The 22,082-nt window shown below is 36.4% G+C and overlaps 1 protein-coding gene and 1 pseudogene across 1 annotated transcript; both read left to right on the forward strand.

Moving 5' to 3' along the window:
• The first annotated feature begins 2,371 nt into the window (after window positions 1-2,371).
• LOC116663621 overlaps window positions 2,372-22,082 on the forward strand; it is a 544,445-nt pseudogene continuing 524,734 nt past the window's right edge.
• Window positions 5,661-21,144, forward strand: TNFAIP6 (TNF alpha induced protein 6). Its single transcript, XM_006179052.3, has 6 exons — window positions 5,661-5,843; window positions 10,221-10,358; window positions 11,762-11,923; window positions 15,287-15,515; window positions 17,324-17,364; window positions 20,453-21,144. The coding sequence occupies exons 1-6, from the start codon at window positions 5,750-5,752 to the stop codon at window positions 20,620-20,622; spliced, it is 834 nt and encodes a 277-aa protein (XP_006179114.1). The 5' UTR covers window positions 5,661-5,749; the 3' UTR covers window positions 20,623-21,144.

Genomic DNA, 22,082 nt, shown 5'->3' on the forward strand with positions numbered 1-22,082 from the left:
ACCTAAAACCCTTTCAAAAACTCCCAGGAGAAGAATCAAACCAACTTGATAACTTTCTAAATGGGAAATGGTGAGCTCCCTGAGTTTCTGTTTTATTACTCTTTATATCCCCACCTAATATACAGCACAATGTTTAACACAACTATGCCCTCTGTAAACATTTGTAAAAAATTAAATATTTATGTGTAGGCTAAGGTCAAGATTGATTATATACATAGCAACTGCCCTGAAGAGTTATCTGAAAGCAACTATATATGCCATGTGACCTCAGCACAAATCTATGAAGTATGGCTTGGCTTCAATTTTGATCCCATTATGACTAATCTCATTCTCCCAGGAAAGACTGTTAATCCTATCACTCATTCACCTGGTTAGATACACAATACTCAGTCTTTTCTGTGCCTGTAAAAATTTAATACTCTGTTCTAGTCATGATTTTAGGGTATTCTTTATCAGTTTCATTGCCATATCAACTAAGGTAATGTCTTTAAATATGTGTACATGAATCATAACTTTTTTCATTCACTTTTGATACATATTTATTGAAAAAAATTTATAAAATAGAAAACAAAAAACAAAAAGAAGAAATTAGAAAACCCTCATAACTGAACAATACGGAGATATTTAGTATTTGTATGTATATTCTTTCATATATATTTATACGTATCCCTCTCTTATCAAGACAAGATCACTCTGAGCTTAATATTTCTGGACCTATTTTAAAAAATATTTTAAAAGTAAATTTTAAATGAGCATATATTACATTTGTTTTCAAATGTATGTTCTTTGTTCCAGCTTCATAGATCATTGTAATTTTTCCTGAAAACAGATACAGGTAAGACTTATTCTGTGGACTTCAGTAACAGAAATGAGTGAGAGTTTAATAAAAAGGACTTCAGGTCAACGTAAGTAAGGGCAGCAGAGCAGGGATTCATGGCATGGGTAGAACGTGAACCAGTTAATCCCTAAGTTCCCAACACTGACTTCTGTGATTCTCCAATGAGAGTAAGAAAAGATAAGAGGTAGGAGAAGGAGGCAAGAGAACAGTTTGATTGGAATGAATGTGTATGGGGGAGTACTCATAAATACATTTAGAAGGTACATCACAGGTAAATTGGGGACATGTGAGTTATAAGCAGGTGGGGTGGGAGAGAGGGAGGATATTCAGTACATTAATCATTATCTCCTTGTTCTTTCCTCCTCTTCCTCCTCTTTGCTTTAACTTTTGCATCTGAATGTCCCGAGGCCCTCAACCTTCTGAAGCCATCCTTTGCTTTAAATACCCATAGACACTCATTTCTTCTTATAAATCAGGGCAGATTAAGTTATGCTAACAGCAATGGATAACCCCCAAATCTCAGTGACTTAAAACAATAAAGACTTGTATTTTGTTCATGCTACATAACATCAGGCTCAATCAGGGATCCAATGATGGAGCAGGTACCATCTGAAACATTTCCTTCCATGCATTTTCTACATTTCTTTCCACAAGGGAACAAGAGCTCTGGGGCATCAGCAATCAAAAGCCTGTCTCTGAGATAACATACCTAATTTCTGCTCACATCTCATTGGCCAGAAATAATCACATGATCCCACCAAACCATAGAGGACTACAGGGAACAACATTATCAGGCTGCTGGAAGGTGGAGAACCAGAAATCCTTGCTGGCCATTAGGGAAGTCCAATGTCAGTTTCAGGCCTCTTTCTGACATCTGTTTTCCCACAAACTAGCAAGCACACTGTTCTGTTCAGTGTCATATTCATTTTCTAAAAGCTTTTTCATATAAAATAATTAAATGTTTCACTTTTCCATATATTCCCATTGTTCTATATAGGATCCATCTGGCTTACTGGCCCTGTAAGAGTCTGCAGCTTTCCACGTGAAAATTCTTAAGTATTTATTGAGTGAATGAGTGGAATGCCACATTTTATTTCTTTCACCTTGTTCTATGCCATGCGTTAGAATTTCTCTCCAATTGTTTTAAACTGTGCACTAAAAGAATGAGCTTTATTTCTTTTGTTGCCTTTTTTCACACCCTAGTCCATACGGGAATTCTTAGGGTGGGTGGGGCATTCCTGTATTGTAATTTCATGGCCTTACTGGCAGTGTTCTTAGAGATGTCCTCTACTGACATATTTTGTAATTCACTGAGCTCCACCCTTTTCTTATATTCTTCTCTTGCTCTTTCCTTTATTTTCCAAGATTACAAAATATGATATGATCAATAAACGATAATAATTTGTTTCAGTTTTCATACTATGTGCCAAAGAATTGCATTTTCCCACAGTGTCTTGCTATTCAAATCCAATCTTTTTAAAGTATACTCAGACATGTGATCACTTAGAACTTGTTTCTCTTCCCTTTCTTCTTTCTCCCCTCCACCCACATCCACCTGACACTTCTCCATACCTTTTCCCTGTCGGCTGAGACCCAGCATGTCGAAAGGATTTAAAAATGCCTCCTCAGCCGGCTCCGGTGCACACATGGCCAAGTCAAAGAACCACACCACACACAACCACTCCCGAAAACGGCACAGAAACGGCATCAAAAAACCCCGATCACAACGATACAAATCTCTTAAGGGGGTGGACCCCAAGTTCCTGAGGAACACGTGCTTTGCCAAGAAGGGCCTGAAGAAGATGCAGGCCAACAGCGCCAAGGCCATGAGCGCACTTGCCGAGGCTGCCAAGGCTCTCGGAAAGCCCAAGGAGGTCAAGCCCAAGATCCCAGAGGGCAGCAGCCACGAGCTCAGTCGACTTGCCTACATCGCTCGCCCCAAGCTCGGGAAACGTGCTTGTGTCCGCGTCGCCAAGGGTCTCAGGCTCTGCCGGCCAAAGGACAAGGACAAGGCTCAACCAAGGCCGCAGCTGCAGCTGCAGCTCTGGCTCCAGCTCCGGCTCAGGCTCCGAAAGGCACCCAGGCCCCGACAAAGGCTCCGGAGTAGAGGCCTTCATCTATTGATGTGAGGTTAGAGGACTGGTGTGACCCCTGGGCTGCTGTCTGCATGGGGCTCATGTCATCCTGTGCTGTTTGTACAAATAAACCTAAGGCAGGATCTGTCAGTCAAAAAATAAAAATAAAATTAAAATGCTTCCTGTCATCCTCTGGCAGATGTTTGAAATTCTACCCTAGAGTCTCATTTTTCTGTGGAATAGTGACATCACTAAGCCACAAGGTAGGGAGCTCCACACTGGATTTGGGCCAAGACTGCACTGGACAAACTTGTCTTTAGGTGTGTCTAGTAACTACTTAGGCTGATGAGCACTGGAACATTGTGGGAAAGAAGCCGAGATGGGAAGTGCATCTGCAAAACAACAGTCCGGCTGGATTTTCAGCCAGTGATGGGTGGGTGCGAAAAGAGCCACTGCACACCTTGACCGACAGATCAAGAGATGGGGGTGGAGGTGGGGTGACATTCATCCCTGAAGGCAGAGCATTGGACTGGTAAAGTCTTCTGAATCCCTGAAAGGAACTGTCATCAGTGCATCTTTTCTTGGCTCATAAGATACATCCTGGGCAGTGTGTACTGGGGGGTGGGCAGGGGGTGCCTGTTATCTTAGGCAACTTCCAAGGTAAGTTCACAGGCAACAGTCCCTCTGCTCTTCGCTCTTCTTCTCCCTCTGGTTCTCCACTGAATGCCCACCCACTCCCTCTGCATCTTTTCCTTACAAAAACCTCATTCTCCTCTTTTCTTCCACAATAGAACTGAACACCTCCTCAAAACCAGAGCCCACACAATTAGGCACTGTTTTCTCTTTGCTTGATGACAGGGAGGACAGGGTTTCCAGACACCATACAGTGGTGGCGGGAGTTGCATGAAGAAATGGGAGGGGGAGAAAGAAATCTTCTACCTGAGATTGGGTTAATCCATCAGTATAATCACTAACTGTTCATGTTAAAGCCAGTTGAACATTTACACCCTGTTATACTTGGAGCTTTGTTAAAATGCAGATGAACAAAGAAGGATATCTCTTGTATGTTATTTGACCTAAGTAAAGATTAATTTCTAACACTTCCTGAGAGTAATTTTTGATAAATGAAAACTAGGGGGAATTGAGTACTTTAGACAGATGCAGAAAGGACATGGCCAGAGAATGTGAGAGGCAAAGAATGGGGAAGGCTGTGATGGTTTTGCTACAGCCTTGAACAAGTAAAATTATATTTACTTCCTAAACCACAAAGTTAAAATACTCACATAATTCTACTTTCCAGAGAAATACCATGGTTTGTTCCTTCCAACTATCTATTCATCCTCTTCTGCTGACCATGCCTGCCTTCTCCATAGTCACACCCACCTGGTCTAGACAATATCCTCTTTTGCACCAAATTTAAACCCTCTAACTCTACCAGAGAACTGGCATATAATCCCCTCGTCTCTTATTTGCTGTGGACCCAAAATAGATATTTTTGAACCCTAAAAGCTTTATGCCTACCTCGTGAGTGTCCAGTAAATTCTGTACCCTCAGCCTACCTGCCACAACTGCTCTTCCTAGAAGAGATGAGATCAGGGCAAGTCTTTGATGTGCAATGCAAAGATGCCTAAGGGATTCAAGCTAACTTCAGATGAAAGCAAGTCCAGAAAGTTGACTTTTTCAAAGGATTCCAATATCAATGGAGGAACTAAGAAAGTATGAGAGAAATGAATATAATGAGAGCAAATGGGAAGCAGCTTGGTAGCAAGAGTAGAGACGCTAAGCGGCAAAGAATAACCGATGAGAAAGAGAAGTCAAAGCTGCCCCCCAAAAATGGCTGTCAATCAACAGGAAATGCCACTAGCATCAGAGTATTGGGGTATTACCAGACATGTTACCCAAGAACCTTCCACAAAAGGAAAGTTTGGGATATTTTAAGGCATAGTGACTTTACTATGATAATTGTTACCTATTATTTTGACCATCTTCAAAGTTAGAGTGACTTGGGGAAGCTAGGGGCATAATTTTATTAACTTCATGACTATCTACCCACCTACCTTTCTCCCAAAACTTCAAGGATTTATGGCCTGGAAATATTTGTATAAGATACCCAAAGCTGCTGGAATGTCCTAAGGCTCTGAAACTTAGCTGCTTTTCTGGAAGCTGATGTATTTACCTGCTGACCACAATAAACCAAGGACTGCCACAGACCCCACCCCAGGACAAAAGCAGATGGAGGGTAAAGAAATTCTACATCACTGGAGATGGTTTAGGATTTGTCAGACTGTGCACATTTTTTGTTTTAAATTTTCTATGCAAGCTTGGCATGCTAAGGGAAAACTAAAGTAACATTACCAGGGTCAAGTTCAAGATCAGTGTTTAACCCCAAACCCCATAATGCAAATAAGACATTCAGGGTTTCTCTTAAGATTCCTACCGAAGTGTCTTTCTTTCTTCCTTTCTTTCTTTTTTTTTTTTTTGGAAACCACTGCTGAATCTGCACCAAGTTAAAAAACTTCCTAATAGAAAAGTATCCGTGACAATCAAAATAAATGAACCCCTTTCCAAGTAAGTGAATTTTAAAATGTAGATGATCGTTCTATATCCCTAGTTTTGGTTGCCAATGCAAATGAGTCAGAGGATTTGCCTCAGACAGTGAGTTAATTGTGTAACTCTACAGCAGAAAATGCCATTGGAGAGTACTTGCTGACCTCACAGCTTAAAAAAACCATTTAAAAGATGTGGAAACCAGATGTTTCAGACACATTTCAGCCTCTGCTCTGAGAATTTATCCTGAGCAGCCCCTAACAGGCTATTCCTCCTCTACAACTGAGATATGATCATCTTAATTTACTTATTTGTTTTGCTATGGGAAGAGGCTCACGGATGGGGATTCAAGAACGGAATTTTTCATAACTCCATATGGCTTGGTAAGAAACTTGACTCTTGAGCTTCTTGTTGAGAAACTTGCTTCCTTGAATTCATGGAGAAGTGAATCAAAGCAGTAAATTTTTCTCTCCTGTTCAAGGCTGATGTTTTCAAAGAAAATGCTTAGGAAAGATAGCTATGGAATGCATATATTATTTTTTTTAAATGTTCTTGCCTTCTAAAATGTTAAAATAGCTTTTTATAAAGTAAATTGTTTAGTAGAGGATACAGGTTAATATTTATATTCCATATGAAAAAATATTTTAAAATTTTCAAAGCAGGTGTGATGGTGTAGTGGGGAATGTTTCTTTAACAAAATTAAAACACTAAAAAAAAACCTCTGATATATTATTTTGTTTTAATTTCAATGCATTTGCAGTCAGACTTCATAACAGGTAACCATAGAGAATCATAACAGGTAAATTGGAATATATAATAACTTTATAATCATTCCTCCAGGTACTCTGACCTGTAGTGTATATCCTTGCTTTTTCCAAACATCTTTTGACTAGTCTGACAAAGCCAGCTGTAATATAGGAAAAAATGAAAAAGGATTATCATTTCTGGATGAATTCTTACCACTTGATTTGTTTGAGCTATCCATTTAAGTACTTTTCTACCTCTTTTGTTAGACAAGGAAAGTTTCTTTGGTTGTTTTGTTTTGTTAAATGTAAGGAATGACACACGTCTAACACAATAGAAGGCTAAAAAAAGGCCACAAAAAGGCTAAATATAGAAAACCCTAAACATCCCATATAGTACTCTAAACAATGCTTTAAAGTCTCATGATACAAATTAATATTGCTTTATGTTCACCGTCATGTTTGATAGTAAAGAAAACTGACAGATCCTTGTATAAAATAGAGAAATAAGAGAAAGCAAAATCAACCTAGATCTTGATTTTATGCTTGCTAAGCAGCACATAGTTGTAGAATATGTTCCCCTTCAGCATGTTTCTCTCTGGTAATAACTGCAGCCATGCGGATTTCATTAAAAAGCTCGATTTGCAATGCACAGCCTTGCTGCCTCTTTTTTTCAGCTTGAGCCAGTGAACTACTTTCACGCTGAACAGTGAGATCCATTTGGCTAAGATGGGGTCTGGAATTTACTAGAGGAATGAGCAAGTCTCTGTTTATTTTCATTGCACACTGTCAAACTTGGGAAATACACACCTATATGTCAGAAATGGAAAAAAAAAAAGGTCATGAAGCTAGTAAGAATTCAACCCACATGGATAAACTTTGAAATACTGTCAAATTCTCTAACGATCAAGTAATTTGGAGCTGCTGTCTTTTTAAGTGATGTTGTATATTACCAAAATACAAACCAACATAAACCTGCACAATAGAAGTTCTGTCCTAGACGTAGAGAGGAGCAAACCCAAACGTTTGTTAATAGTATGCTGCACATCTGAGGCCCGGGGTGATTGCATGTTGCTTCAATTTGGGACAAATTATTGACCAGCCAGCCTAGCATAAATTGTTTACAGTTGGTTAGGTCAATGTAGTGCTAGAAAACTAGGGAGGGAAGAGAGTTGAATTAGAAGTCAGGAATCTGCTAGCAACTATCAAGAAAAAGGCACTTTAAGCACTTGGTCCCAGTTCCTTACTGGTAAAATGAGAAGGCTGAAGTAGAGAACCCCCAAGGTTTATTTTTAACTCTGGTATCCTCTAATTCCTTAAACAGTAATTTTTTAGAAAAGACACTTTAGGACACAAGGGACTTCAACTATCTTACATGGATTATGGATATACAAAATGCACAAATAAGAAATTCCTTTTAGTCATTGTATTGAATCTGAAAAAGAAGGGAAAAGTAACATTCTCCTGAGTGCCTACTAGGATCCCCAAGCTATATATATGAGTTTTATGGTTTATTTATTCCCAAAAAATAGCTATGGTTATTCACATTTGGTAGGTGAGGAAACTGAGGCTCAGGAAGTAAACTATGCCATGTCCATTGTAGAACCAGAGGTAGAAATCAGAGTCAACATGCTACTGTCTCTACTTACTAAAAGGAAAAGGAAATTATGGGTTAAATAGACTTCCAACTTCAATGAATGACTATTGACTAGAAAAATTAATAAATTATTACTTCTTCCACAAGGTGAAATGCATTGTACAAAGGACCATCTTAGTAGTTTAAAATTCTGGACTTAGAAATACGTTAAAATAAATGTGTGCTTAAAATTGTCAAGTATATTCGCCAGGAGTTCTCAACTTGTTCATGAGGCAAGATAATGGGAGGCTTGGTTCTCCTTCAGGAACTATGTGGAATATTAATATCATTTAATACGTAAAAATATAGTGTAGACATTTCTGCTATTTAAGTTACTATCTTCTTACTAGACAGGTTTCAGCAGGTACCAAAAGTTTAAGAAAAATTACCAAGAAGAATACTTAAAATTATTTTTAAAAATCTTATTGTTAATTTATTTTTCCTGCAAACACCTGTTAAAAACTGAGGCATATTAAAATCTTTAGTTTATTTGAGCAAAGATCCATTCGAATGGGGGCAGCATCCATTCTAGCAGATAGAAACGAACTCTAAGGAGCTGCACAAAATGCAAGACTTTTATAGGCAGGAGGGAGCAGGAATACGGAAGTTTTACTGGGCAAAATAGAGGGTTGGTTATTGCAAGGTTACTTTCCTTTAGGGTATGGCAAGGGTCTACCAGGCAAATTACCCAACTAATGTTGACCAGATGATTCCTGATGGACTGGTTTAAGATTCCATTTCTGGGTGAAGAAAAACTGTAATTAAGTTAAGTCTTGGTTTGGGTGATGCAGAGCTTAGCATAAAGGACTCCATTTGGAGACTGTTGTCTTATTTTTAATACATATTTTGATTTTTGGAGTAAAAACCCAAGGAAATCTTAGTTTGAGAAAACTTGGCAGACACTAAAAATAATTCCTACAAAATTTTTTTCAAAGAAAGATCTTTTAGTCAGGAAACAGATACAGTTTTAACATTTTTAATAATTAACAATAATCACTGTCACATACATTAGAGTAAGTTCTATGTTTCCCTTCTCTACTAAAAGCCTTAGTACCCCTGTACTTCAAATATAGGTGTACTTGCATTGTCCACTAGGGCCCAGGTTGTTTAAGAACAGAACTTGATCCACAGCACCTAGCAAAGTACCTCATGGTATATTCTTAAAACAACCAAATTGTAAACTAGTGCAAGTTCAGTTAATGAGGCTTTCACAACAAGGACACTTGGGGCATTGGTGACTCTCAAAGGGGAAAACGACTTTGATGTTCCCTGTATTCTCTGACCTATAAGTATCAGATTGACTAATGTACTGTGTATAATTGATAGGTTTTTATCATATAATGTGTAAGAGCAGGATCTCTTGGAGTCCAGAAAAACAGGGAAAATGCCAAGCAGCATCTCCTACTGAACTGTAGCATTGTCAACTTCGGCTTGGGGAGGAGAGTAAAGAACAGTATTTCTAATACCACTGGATTCATGTCTTGCTGCATGCCAAGGAATACATATTCTCATCAGAAATGGTCTTGATGGTCTATTGCACAGGTCAGGGTACAAAGGCTTAATAATCTGACAGCCTGCATAGAACTATTAGAGATATGTTATGATCATCGTCCTGGGAAACTTTCCACATTGTTTCTATGGCAAGATGCACTCCAAACTCAAAACAATCAGTTTAAACAGTGGTCTACTGGAGACAGCTCATGTCTGACTGACACTATCTAAAATACATTGGGAACAAATGTGAACTAAAAAAGACAAACCAGATAAAAAATTTAGGATCTGGTACTTAGGTGTGTCCCGTTTTTTCTCTGCTATATTTAAACCTATTTTTCTTTTCTTTAATGCGATATTTGCTTGTTTTGGATTCCTTCAAATTCCTTCTCAGTTTTTGATTTGTTTACTAAATTCTAAATTATATTGCATTAGTCATTTCCCTCAAATGAATATTTTGGCTCATTTTTTCCTTCATTGTGAGCCAATTTTTGTTGGTTTCGTTTGCCTTCATCTCCCTTTCTTTTCCTATTGCTTACCTTTCCAAGTTTTCATATGACTTAAAGCCAAAAAAAGTCAAAACTTTATCACCTTTAGATAGTGTAGAAACACAACGTTGTATTAAAACTTTCTTTCAGGCTATCAGTTCAAAAACATAATTATGCCTCAAATTTCTATCTACATCCCCAAATTCCCCTAAAATTTCCCTCATTCATATTTTTTTCCCCAAAGCTTTCTAACAATGAAAATTTAGCCATTCGAGGCAGCTAAGCCAGGGAACCCTTTGGCAGGAACAATAGCTGATGTAATCTTCCAGCTGAGACCACAAAATTTCCCTTGTTCCACAAGAACGGACAACAGTGCATTTACGACATTTTGTGAATTCACAGAACAAGCAGCAGGCGTGTACCACAGAGAAGCGCGCTCCGGCAAGTACAAGCTCACCTACGCAGAAGCCAAGGCGGTGTGTGAATACGAAGGTGGCCATCTCGCCACCTACAAGCAGTTAGAAGCAGCCAGAAAAATTGGTAACTGTCTTTTTGACAATAATTTTCCTTCTTTTTCACCCTTGGGGAAAAAAATTCCACTTCTCTGGCAACCGCTTTTTAAGACTCATCTCTCCACCCCTGCTAAGAGTTCCTTGGGCTTCTTCCATCTTCTTTGTCTAGAGTTAGTCCTAGCAATTTATTTCGAGTCACACCCCAACTGGGGGCTAATAAATAAAAGTCAAAAGAAAATGAAGATATCATTATCTCGCTGTCACTTAAATTTCTCATTAATTTTAATGTCATTGCTATTCATTTTTAATACTGTTCTGCCTCTTCTTGACTTCTGAGTATGGGTTTCCTCAGCTGTTAAGTGATGCTACTATGTTGAGTCTTACAAGGAAATCCACTAAATTCAGTAGATTTTTTTTCAAGTCTTTTCAATTTTTTTTTCATTTTTCTTTTTTTTAATATTAAGTGGGAGAATGCATTTGTACTTTAGGATCAAAAACTATGAGGAAAAGGAGGATAAGCAAGTTGTAAGATGGCAGGAGAAAGAAAGTGGGAAGATGATGTCAGGAGACCTGCTGAAAAACTCAGTAATTAACTAGTCCCATTTCCTTCTTTATTTAAAAAAGGGCTGCCATTGTCTCTCCTGGACTTTCAGGAGAATCCAAAAGGCCACCATCAATCAGAACTCTCTTCTCCCTTGCTCATAGGAAAATACCTGACAAAGCTCTTGCTATTGTTATATACTACCCAAGACAAAAAAATTAAGGTGTTTGCAAAAATGCCCCAAAGCCTCCCCAGATGAGACGGCTCAGTCTTTACCCACAAGGCTGTGTGTGACGCAGTAACCGGAATGATGGCTACTAAGGCCAGAACCATTACCAGCTACCAGGGATTTGTACTCAAATCCTTCTTGGATGGCATTGGCAAATATTAAAACAGCCTCCAAGACTGAGCAAGGAAAGTAGGGCTGAGGCTCTGTTTGAAATTTATGAGTGCTTTTATCCCCATTCAAATTTTTTAAAAAATATTAGCAATATCTTAATTGATCCTTAAAAAGAAATCAAATTATCATGTGAAAAAATTTTTCAGATTTGACGTTAATTTTAGAAATTACCTCTTGGCACTAGCCGGGTCATTTTTGAAAAGAATATCAGCTCTGAAATCGGATTGTGTTCATATACATGGTATTAGGATTTCCTAGTCCAGCTGCTTCTTTTGTTGTTGTTGTTCAAGTAAGATGTCATCTTTCACTAGAAAGTCAGATGTTATAAGAACTTTATATATGTTCAAACTTTATTTTATTTTTTAAGAAAATAGTTTTTCCCCTTTTTGGGCAGTTTAGACACTGTCCCTGTTGGAAGCGGGTATTTTGTTTAAGATGACCTTTGCTCAGCTGAGGGAATATACCAGTTAAGCCTTTCATTATCTTGCAGGATTTCATGTCTGTGCTGCTGGGTGGATGGCCAAGGGCAGAGTGGGATACCCCATTGTGAAGCCAGGGCCCAACTGTGGATTTGGAAAAACTGGTATTATTGATTACGGAGTCCGTCTCAACAGAAGCGAAAGATGGGATGCCTATTGCTACAACCCACATGGTTTGTTAAAATCAATAATTTCATACTTTATAAAAATAGTTACATGTTACTGAGAGGTCATTAAAAAGAAGTGGCTTCTTCTTCCAGAGATAAATCAACTTAGTGATGATAACTATTAATAATAATTACCATTCATAGAATGATTATGCTATACCAGACACTGACTTACATTCCTCCATCCACACTGTCACTTAATATTCACAACAACTCTGCAAGGAGCTATTGTTACACCCATTTTAGAAATCAGGAAACTGAAAGTTTAAGAGCTTAAGTAACTTTCCCAAAATCAGACAGTCAATAATTAGTAGGCAGGTGGGATCATGAATTTAGTTCTTCTCTGTGCCAGGGAACTTCCTGACCACAAAGGGGGGAAAAAAAAAAGCAGGTTATAAACTTGTCACAGTTAATTAGCTAAAACTATGCAGTGGTACTACTAAATGTTAACTATCTTTTTGATAGAATGGGGAAAAGGAGACAGAATGAACACATTTTTTCCCTAATTTCTTTTTATGCATAAATTCTTAAACTTCCAAACTAAGCAACTCTCACTCTGGTTTAACAAATATACACTGGGTATCCTAGTTATTGTTATATTGTATATTTTTATTCATATTCTTTTTCCATGATTGTAGCTAGGAAAACTTTAAAGACAAAATTAACTTATAATTACTATGCTCATGTCTTAGAGAGAAAAGTAGACTGTTCTTTTTGGATGTACTTCCCCCAGGATAATATCACAAAGTCTTAAGATGTGTTACAAAGTATTTCCCACATTTATAATCATAAACATCTTCAGGTCGTGTTCCATTTGGATCTACTTTATAAACAAGTCCACAACACAGTAGGAGAGTTACAATGAAGTTCTAGCATATTATTATAGAATTTATTATTTAATGATATTAACCATTCTTGGAGAACAGTTTCTCATGTCTGTAACTAACTGTATCTCAAAATAATGTGTATTTCAAGTAGAAAAGAATTTTGCTTAAAGCTATCACCTATTCCCATTTGAGACAAAATATGAATACCTACAGTGCATTCATATAGGACTGTAACTTTCAAATCACTTTGACATAGTTTAGGCCTACATTATACTATATTTCGTCCTATTTTAGTCGTTGTTAATAATTCATGTATCTTCTTTTCATCTCTCTCTCTTCCTTCCTTTTTCTTAAATATATTTATACAAGTAACTCTCTTTTTACTCTCAAGAGTAACTTCTACTTCTAACTATATTCTGATTCCTTTGCTTGATAAACTTTAGGATCTCTGAGCATCCATAGGCGAAAGTTTAGGGAAGATGAAGAGCTAATGCAAAGATTCTTACAGTACTTCATTGCCCTTTTATAAGAATGCCACCTTAACTTACAAATTTATATAAGCTGCTTTTGTTTCTCATAGAGGCTGAATAATTTTTACTGTGGAAACATGTGTACAGAATCCTGGGAGACTTGTTCTTACTCAGTTCTCAGCTTACTTTTGGATTCAGTGATACTGCTGATTATTTAGCATGTGGTTAACCTGAAGGGGACTGGGGACCACCTGAAACAGCAACGGAAGGAGAACAGTTCACTGGAAAATAACTAGAATGAAACAGTCATAACAGTATCAGAAAAATAAAGCAGGGGGTTGGGGGTAAAGCTCAATGGTAAAGCGCATGCTTAGCATTCATGAGGTCCTGGCTTCAATCCCCAGTATCTCCATTAACAACAGAAACAAAAAAAAAGCAATCATTATTAATTAATCAATATCATCAAGTTAGAGTTAATTGAAGTAAGGAAGAATAGGGTCACTCAAATGTGTTAGACGTATTCTTGCTCATTCAAGTTCTGAATGAGTGACACGATGCCAACTGCCTTTTGTGTGAATACTTCTTGATCAACTAGCAGTTGGTCCTCAGGGACCCAGTCTGCTTTATAAACATGTCATTTTTTAAATAAGCAAGAGATGAGGCAATTACATGTAACATGAAATATAGAACTAAATAGATATAGCTAAATATACAAGCAAATTAGTTCAATATTTGAATTTTTTCCCTAATCTAATGATATATACAACCAAGATAGGATGCTACGGAGCAGAGAAAATACCTCCAAAAGCCGGCTCTATGCACACTTATGTGCACATACAAACTGTGTATTATGTATTATTTAATAATGCAATAATAGCTTACATTTTCCGTAACACCCTTCAGTTACTCTGTATATTTTATCCTCAGAATAGTCCTGGGAGGGGGGTAATAGGGGAAGCAAGACTATATTTATTTTAACAATGAAGAAACTGAGGTATAGAGTGGTCACAGAGCTCAGACTAGATCCCTGACCTTCTCTGACCAATCCCCAGTCTTTCTAAGATCCTATTCTGCCTTGGGGAGATAAGGATTCTAACATAATTTTTAAAAGTTATTTTAAAGTTATTTTAAAGGAGAATATTCTTGTAAAAAGCCTCTAATTCATGTAATAAAAAAAAACCTTTGCATGCTACCCAGGGTTACCACCACCACTACCATCTCCACTCAGATTATTTTTGAGTTCCTAGGTTGTACCTTTTTTCCAAGATACTAGACATTTAGTTGCTATGGAATTAAAATTAACTGGGGCCCTTCCACAGCTTTCCTTCTAGGTCATACTCAAAAATCACTGGTTCTGACAGAGATTGTCTGTTCTTATAACAGGCTATGGGACATGGCAGAAATCTATGAAATGGTAAATGACTTGAAAAAACCAACATGGATCTCTCCACCAAATCCTCAAATAGTATTAGGATTAAGGTGCTAATTTAAACCAAAGGAGTACAGAATGATTATAGATTTTTCCTTTTAACTGGATTAGCACATCTTTCAAGTTTCCTAGTGATCTTCATATTCTATAATGATTTTCCAAACAGAATTTATTGGACTCATTATTCTAAGTGTTCAAGTCCCTGATGACACTGTATTGACACCAGAGGGCAAAATCCATGCCATCTTGATTGGGCTGTTGATAATATGGGTGTATGTATTTGTCAAAACACATTTAAGTGTACACCTAAGACATACGTTCAATGCTTAAAAAAATAAAAAGAAGCAAAAAATGTAAACAGGAGCACAATTAAATTATTATTTCTTCTTGCTCCTTCTCTTTTTAAAAAATTCACAGGTAGTCTACGTTCATTTTAGAGAATTTAGTGACTGTTAATGAAAAAATACATTTATTTTTTAGCTATAACTGTATATAATATACTATAGATGCTATATATTAAGCCATTTCTTTACTTCTGTTTCATAAAAAGTACTAAATAGATGAACATTAAGGAGTGAATATCCTTTTAAAGTAGGAATAATTTTTCTTAATGCTGTCTTATCTTTCCCCTTCCCCATTTCAGCAAAAGAGTGTGGTGGTGTCTTCACAGATCCAAAGCAAATTTTTAAATCTCCAGGCTTCCCAAATGAGTATGGTGATAACCAGATCTGCTACTGGCACATTAGACTCAAGTATGGTCAGCGTATTCACTTGAGTTTTCTGGACTTTGACCTTGAAGATGACCCAGCTTGCTTCGCTGACTATGTTGAAATATATGACAGTTACGATGACGTTCATGGCTTTGTGGGAAGGTACTTCTTGTTTCCTCACTCAGGAAGTTAAAGAGCATCTGATATTTTGCATGATGTTTCTTTAATTCCCCTCCAACTGTCCCTAAAATATTGATTTTCCAGTATGTCTACTATCTTGCAACACCAAGTCCTTCTTTAACTGAGTTTTTCTTTGCACTTCACTCATAACAAGCCATAGTCGACTAGCTGCTACATCTACTTACTATTAAAATAGCGATAGCTGTTTTTTGATTATTGTTAAGTTGTAACAGTTAGCTCAACATTCTATTTATAAATAAGACCTCAAGATTTGACTAACAGGAAAAAGAAGATCTATGAGTTGAGAAATTTGTTGGAGTTTTTAAATGTTCTGATACCTGTCAACCTCCTAAAAATAACTATATATTCAGTAATTGTTGCCTGTCATCTGTAAAGCACTGTACTAAGCATTATGGATATAAGGTAAATAAGTAAAGTGTAGCCCCTTCTCTCACAAAATTTAACTAAATATACAATGGATGTCTTCTTAAAAATAGCTTTCTTTTCCATAAAAAACAAATACTCCTTTCCTCAGTATTTCTCCCTTGGTTTTTTGATGTTCTGGGACACAATATTTTTGTGTTCTCACCCTAAATCTTTAACATAATTTAAATTTTACATACAAATTTTGTGATACTTTACAAAATATTGCAAATTAAAGAGTGTACAGTTAGGTGTTTTGTGTATTCAGGTCGCCACTTATTAATTTGTATTTTAGACTATCCATTATCAATAGATGTTCAGTTATCAATTCTTTACTATCCATGATAGTAACTAAGTGAAACAAAATAGTAACGGGGACAATTTAAAATGACAGACTTAATAGCTTATTATTGAGTCTTGTTTTTGGCTTTGAACTGTATAACTTAAATACCAAGGAAAACAAAGGCATTTCTTGCATAAATGAACAACAGTTTTTGGAGGGAAAGTGGTTTTTGTTTTGTTTTCTTCTTTAGGTGAGACTACTGATATATAAAAAATACAAATAGTTTTTTAAAATAGTTTGAAAAAGACATGAAGTAGAGTTGGAGGAATTAAGAACAAAGTCTTTTTTGAAAGAATGGACCTCCTGTCTTGGGAATTAAGATAACATTTTTATTCTAAACCTAATCTCAGAAATCAATTATAGCCCTAGATAAAAATCATAAGTGGCTTTTTAATCTACAGGCTAATTTGTTATTTATTGGATTATATTATGTGATTTACCTTTATAATAGACTTTCTCCCCCCTCTGGAATAAATTACATTTTTAGAAACTGACAAAAAACCTTTACTTTTTATATTATGTGCAAGGAAATTCCTTTCAAGTCATGATTCAGATAAAAATCAAACCCTCTTATGTCTATAAGGTCCAACATAATTATTTCACTTTTATATCAGTCTATTCCAGAAATCAAAATATTAATACCATCAGCCATACACCTATTCTTCTTTAACTGGGAAGAAAGCTTTATGAGATTAATCAGAAACAAATTAAAAAATTTTTCCAAATAGATACACATTGTCTACTACACAAAAAGCTTTGAAGACATACAGAGTAGAATTGCTATATATCCTTTTTTAAGAATCTCATTAATACTGTGAGGGTATTTCAAACAATGTTTTAACCCCTCTTCTCTCTTATAAATTCAAGTAAAAAAATAAAATAAAATAATAAACTTTGTAAAACAATAGAAAAATGAGCCATTATTTAGGGGGAATAAAGCAAGTTGATTATCAGTAAGAGTCACTTGCAATAATGGTGTAATATTCATTCATGTGACCTCTCTTTTTAAAAAATTTTCTTTCAGATACTGTGGAGATGAGCTTCCAGAAGACATCATTAGTACAGGTAATGGCTCTAAATTGAGGAACAAAACTACGATTTCTCAGTGTCACTGAAAGTGAAGGATCCAGTAGTTATGACAATACACTTTTTAAAGATGAGAGAACTGAAGGCAGGTATAGCTTGCTAGCTTGCAAAAGGCAAAGAAGTGCTTATTTATACTGAAAGACTTTGCACTAAAATGTGTAGGCTGTTGTTACTTGCAGGAAATGCAGTCTGACATAGTCTTGAATTTGGAAATCCACGAATACTGCTGTAGCTCTTATAATTCCCATAAAATGTGGTAATAAAAGGCCCACATTTTTCATTGATAAAGAATTGAAGTAATTTATAAAGCTGTTAAAAAAAAAACCTATCACTGAAAAACTTTTTCCATTGTATGTATTGCATTTTCACATTTGTTCAGCATTCCCTAGACAGTCTTCTGTGAGATGTTTTTAATAGATATTACATGATAAAAGGGTTCTAAGGTCAAGTAAATTTGGGAAACATTGGGTTAAACAATGTTAAACAGGTTTCTTTATTGGAAGATGTCAGAGAACTTTTAATATGCTAATTACACATAGTAAATCTAAAAAGGCAAGCTACAGTGGGGAATGTTTTCCAGATCTTTTTCCTCTTGCTAATTATTTCGTGTGACTTTGTTCCTTGAAATATACTTCAAAAAATGTTCCTAGTAGCAGCATAAATTTATCTCAATAAGCAATACCACTGCTGTTGCCTCAAACTGCTACTTTCTGGCTAAGAACTTTCTTAGATGTCTTCATTATTCTTTTTCATTTCCATCACCAGGACTAGTAACTGGCATTCTGACTTCCTCTATTTTTCCCCCAAGTCATAAAAATATTATCACAAAACTTTTGCAACTAAAAACAGAAAAGCTATACTGAGTTGCATTCCTAAGCTGTCCTTAACTGAGATACTATAAGCTATATTACTCCCAGACCCTAACCTTGCAGGACATGCAATTCTCATTTATGAATCATTACGAGAGATGGAATATCTTGTTCAATCCCGGGAATGATTAATGCTTAAAATTTATGAATTCATTACTCTGTTACAATCTCCCTAGGAAGAGTAATCTGTTCAACTTTTTATGTCCTATTCTTTTCTTGAGAACATATTTTATATTAACGGAAAGTTAAAAGAAAACATGAGGTATGGGAGATAGCTGGGGGATGAGACTCCAATTAAAAAAAAAAAGGAGAAGAAGGGGAGTCAAAAGGAAGCCTAAAACTTGACATTTTTCTTGTTTTGTCTGGAACAGACAAAACTTTCTCCAAATGTAACACCAAATCAGTTCTTCTTGCACAACTGCAAGAAACTGAAGAGGAAAAACTCACACAATTTATTACTCAAAGAGAAACAAATCAACAGAAAAGAACATACTTAAACAAAAAGCCAAAGATTTAGCAAAACAGCAGGAAGAGGTCATTGATACAAAGTAACAGAAAAAAAGGTATACAAAATACATTTAAAGCACTATCCTACCAGTCAAGCATAATCCTGTTAACATCTTGATCTAGTTTTCTTCTTAACTATATGCTTAGTCAACCCAGGATATTTATATTAAAAAACAAAACAAGAAAATAAATAAACCAGAAACTGCCATAATTTCACCACTTTAATAAAAGGTATATAAAGTAAGAATGTGCCCATTCTCATCTCTCCCCACCCAAGAAAGTCATTCGATTAAGGGTGTGACTATCCTTCCAGATGTTTTCCTGTATCACACAAGCATTATACACATGGATACCATGGACCTATTTCCAAGTCAGAGGACAATATTTAGCTCATTCTAATTCTTTTAAATTTATTCTTTTTTGGGGGGGGGCGATGATTAGGTTTATTTATTTAATTTTGGGGGAGGAACTGGATATTGAACCCTGGGGCCCCTGTGTGCTAAGCATGCACTCTACTTGAGCTATACCCTCCCCCCCATTCTGATTCTTTTTAATGACCATTTAATAGGTCATCGAATGAATGTGCCAAAATTTGTCTCATACAAGCACTGAACACTATAAAGGTGATTGTTTCTGATTTTTTTTCTTTTGGTATTCAACGTTTCACTGGACATCTTTAGACCTCTGCTTCGCAGTGCTATATTTTTTTAAGAGTAAATTCCTAGAAGTGAAATTTTAGGGTCACGGGTGATGTGCATTTTAGATGTGTATAGAAGTTGCCAAATTAGCACTCATCCTACGGTGCCAATTTGTATTTTGACCAGTTGAGTAATCTGCAAAAAAAAAAATTTGTTTTGTTTTTTTTTTTCATTTAAGCAACTCTTCCAAGTTTGAGAAAAGTACAGTGGTTCAGAGCCTAAACTCTGGAGCCAGACTTCCTGGACTCAAACCTGGTTTGGCCACTTAGGAGCTCTGTGGCCTTGGGCAAGATACTCTGGCTCTTTGTGCCTCAATTTCATCTATGAAATGACTCTGTTAACAGTATCCACCTCACAGTGTTGCTCTGTAAAATAAGTGAGTTCATAGATGAAATGCACTAAAAGCTGTGCTTGGCAAACATTAGTATTCAGTATATACGGGGTTTCTGTAATGAATTCTGGATTTCTGATCTAGATTAAGAAGACTTTTCCCTCCTGAAAATGAAAAATATTCCTATATTTGTTTTATATAATAAAGTTTTTACTTTTTATTTTGGGCTTTAATGCAGGTAAAATATACCAGGTGCTTCATGTAAAGGAGGGATCTAGTTTTGTGGGGGTTTTTTTTCTTTTTTACAAACGCAAGGCTTGTTGCCATCATTTCATAAAGAATCCATCCATACCTCACTGGCTTGACCTGCTTGCCATTCTCCTGTAATTCTATGGATGTTCCTTCTACAAAGAAATACCTTTTAAAATAGAATAGACAAAATTTCCTATAGGACAGGCTGGAGAGCCAGGGGAAAAAATATGAAAGTGCTTTCTCCACTTGGCAGTAAAGCCACAGACTCTGTATCTTGAGAATCCAGCTCTGAATCCTAGGAATGTTGTTCCTGAATTTAGATTCTCCTATGAGGATGATGAGTCTTTGAATTGTCAACCAAATCGAAGGAGAGTAATATCTTGGTTCTTTTGCATCCTCCTCTTCCACAGGGAATGTCATGACCTTGAAGTTTCTAAGTGATGCTTCAGTGACAGCAGGAGGGTTCCAAATCAAATATGTTGCAGTGGATCCTCTACCCAAATCCAGTCAAGGAAAGAATACAAGTACTACTTCTACCGGAAATAAAAACTTTTTAGCTGGAAGATTTAGCCATTTATAAAACAAACAAAAAAATATGTATTTATGTTTGTATCTTTTGGAACCCCTTTGATCTCACTTTTATGTTATTATTATTATTAAAATTTATTTATTATTTTTCTAAATGTGAAAGCTACACCTGATAATTTGGGGAAAATTGGAAAATACGGAAAACTTTAAACGAGAAAATAAAATCTCTTATTATCTCACCGCATAAAAGTAACAAGCATCAACATTTATAGATTTTTCTCTTAGTCATTTTTCAATTTTGTAATATATGTATATATGTATCTATATCATTTTGTATTTCAGATTTTGAAATCTTGCTCTACGTACAGTTTTACAACTTTTTTTTTCAATCTTGAACTTTATGATGTAATAAGCACTTCCCCCTATCATTGAGTATTCTGCAAAAACATGATTTTGAACAGCTGTAAAATATTCCATAGTACAATTGTTTTTCATACTTTATTTAATTCTGTCTCTTTGTGGGAATTACAGGTTGTTTTCAAAAACATTGTTTCAATAAACATCCTTGAACATATATGTATTTGTACAGTTCTCTAATTACTTGGGATAGGGTCCTAGGAGTGGAATTACTGAGTCAGAGGTTAATGAAAATTCAACAAAGTTATTTGAGGGAAATAAGCTGGAGTCTATGACACTAATGGGGTCGGTGGCAGGCTGGACCACAGATGGGCTGCCCTACTCACTCAGCGGGCTTATTCTAGGAAAGTGAGAAAGTGAATGGACTAGGAAAACAGCATGTCATTACCAAGCAGCATTAAGGGCCCATTTGAAGTTTCTGATGTTAAAATAGGAACCTCGTCAGCAAGGCTGTGTTTTCCTCTGGCCATGTTCAGCTACTCAAGGACAAAGATAGATTAGCGAGAGGGTTGGAGTCACCAGAGCTGGGCTTTGTGAGCCAAGTGAGTACAAGACAAGGGCAAGGGAAGGGAGGATGTGCATAAGGAGGGATTGTGATGATAATCCACTGAATTTAGTTTGAGAAGGAGTGATGAGAGGACAGTGAGAAATGATGGACAGTGAAAAAGTGATCAAGTGAAGGTCCCATAGGGGCTCAAAGGATTGTCAAATCAAGGTATGAAAGGGGATGCATTGGAGAGATAGTAGGTAGAGGTCAGAGAATGGGATTTTAAATATAACCTTTTGTGGTAGGAAGAGTAGTGCCCCCTCCCAAGAAGTCTGCATCCTAATTACCAAACCCTATGAATATGTTACCTTAAATGGCAAAAGGGACTTTGCAGAAATGATCAAGTTAAGGACCTTAAAATAGGATATTATCCTGGATTATCCAGGTAGGGCCAATGTAATCACAAGGGTCTTTAAAAGTAGATGAGGGAGGCATAAGAAAAAGAGAGTCAGAGAAGGATGTGACAAGAAAAGCAAGGTCAGAGAGATGCAACGTTGACAGCTTTGGAGATGGAGGAAAGGGCCCATGAGCCAAGGAATGAGGGTGAC

Source organism: Camelus ferus, chromosome 5, assembly GCF_009834535.1.
Source record: "Camelus ferus isolate YT-003-E chromosome 5, BCGSAC_Cfer_1.0, whole genome shotgun sequence".
Lineage (NCBI taxonomy): Eukaryota > Metazoa > Chordata > Mammalia > Artiodactyla > Camelidae > Camelus > Camelus ferus.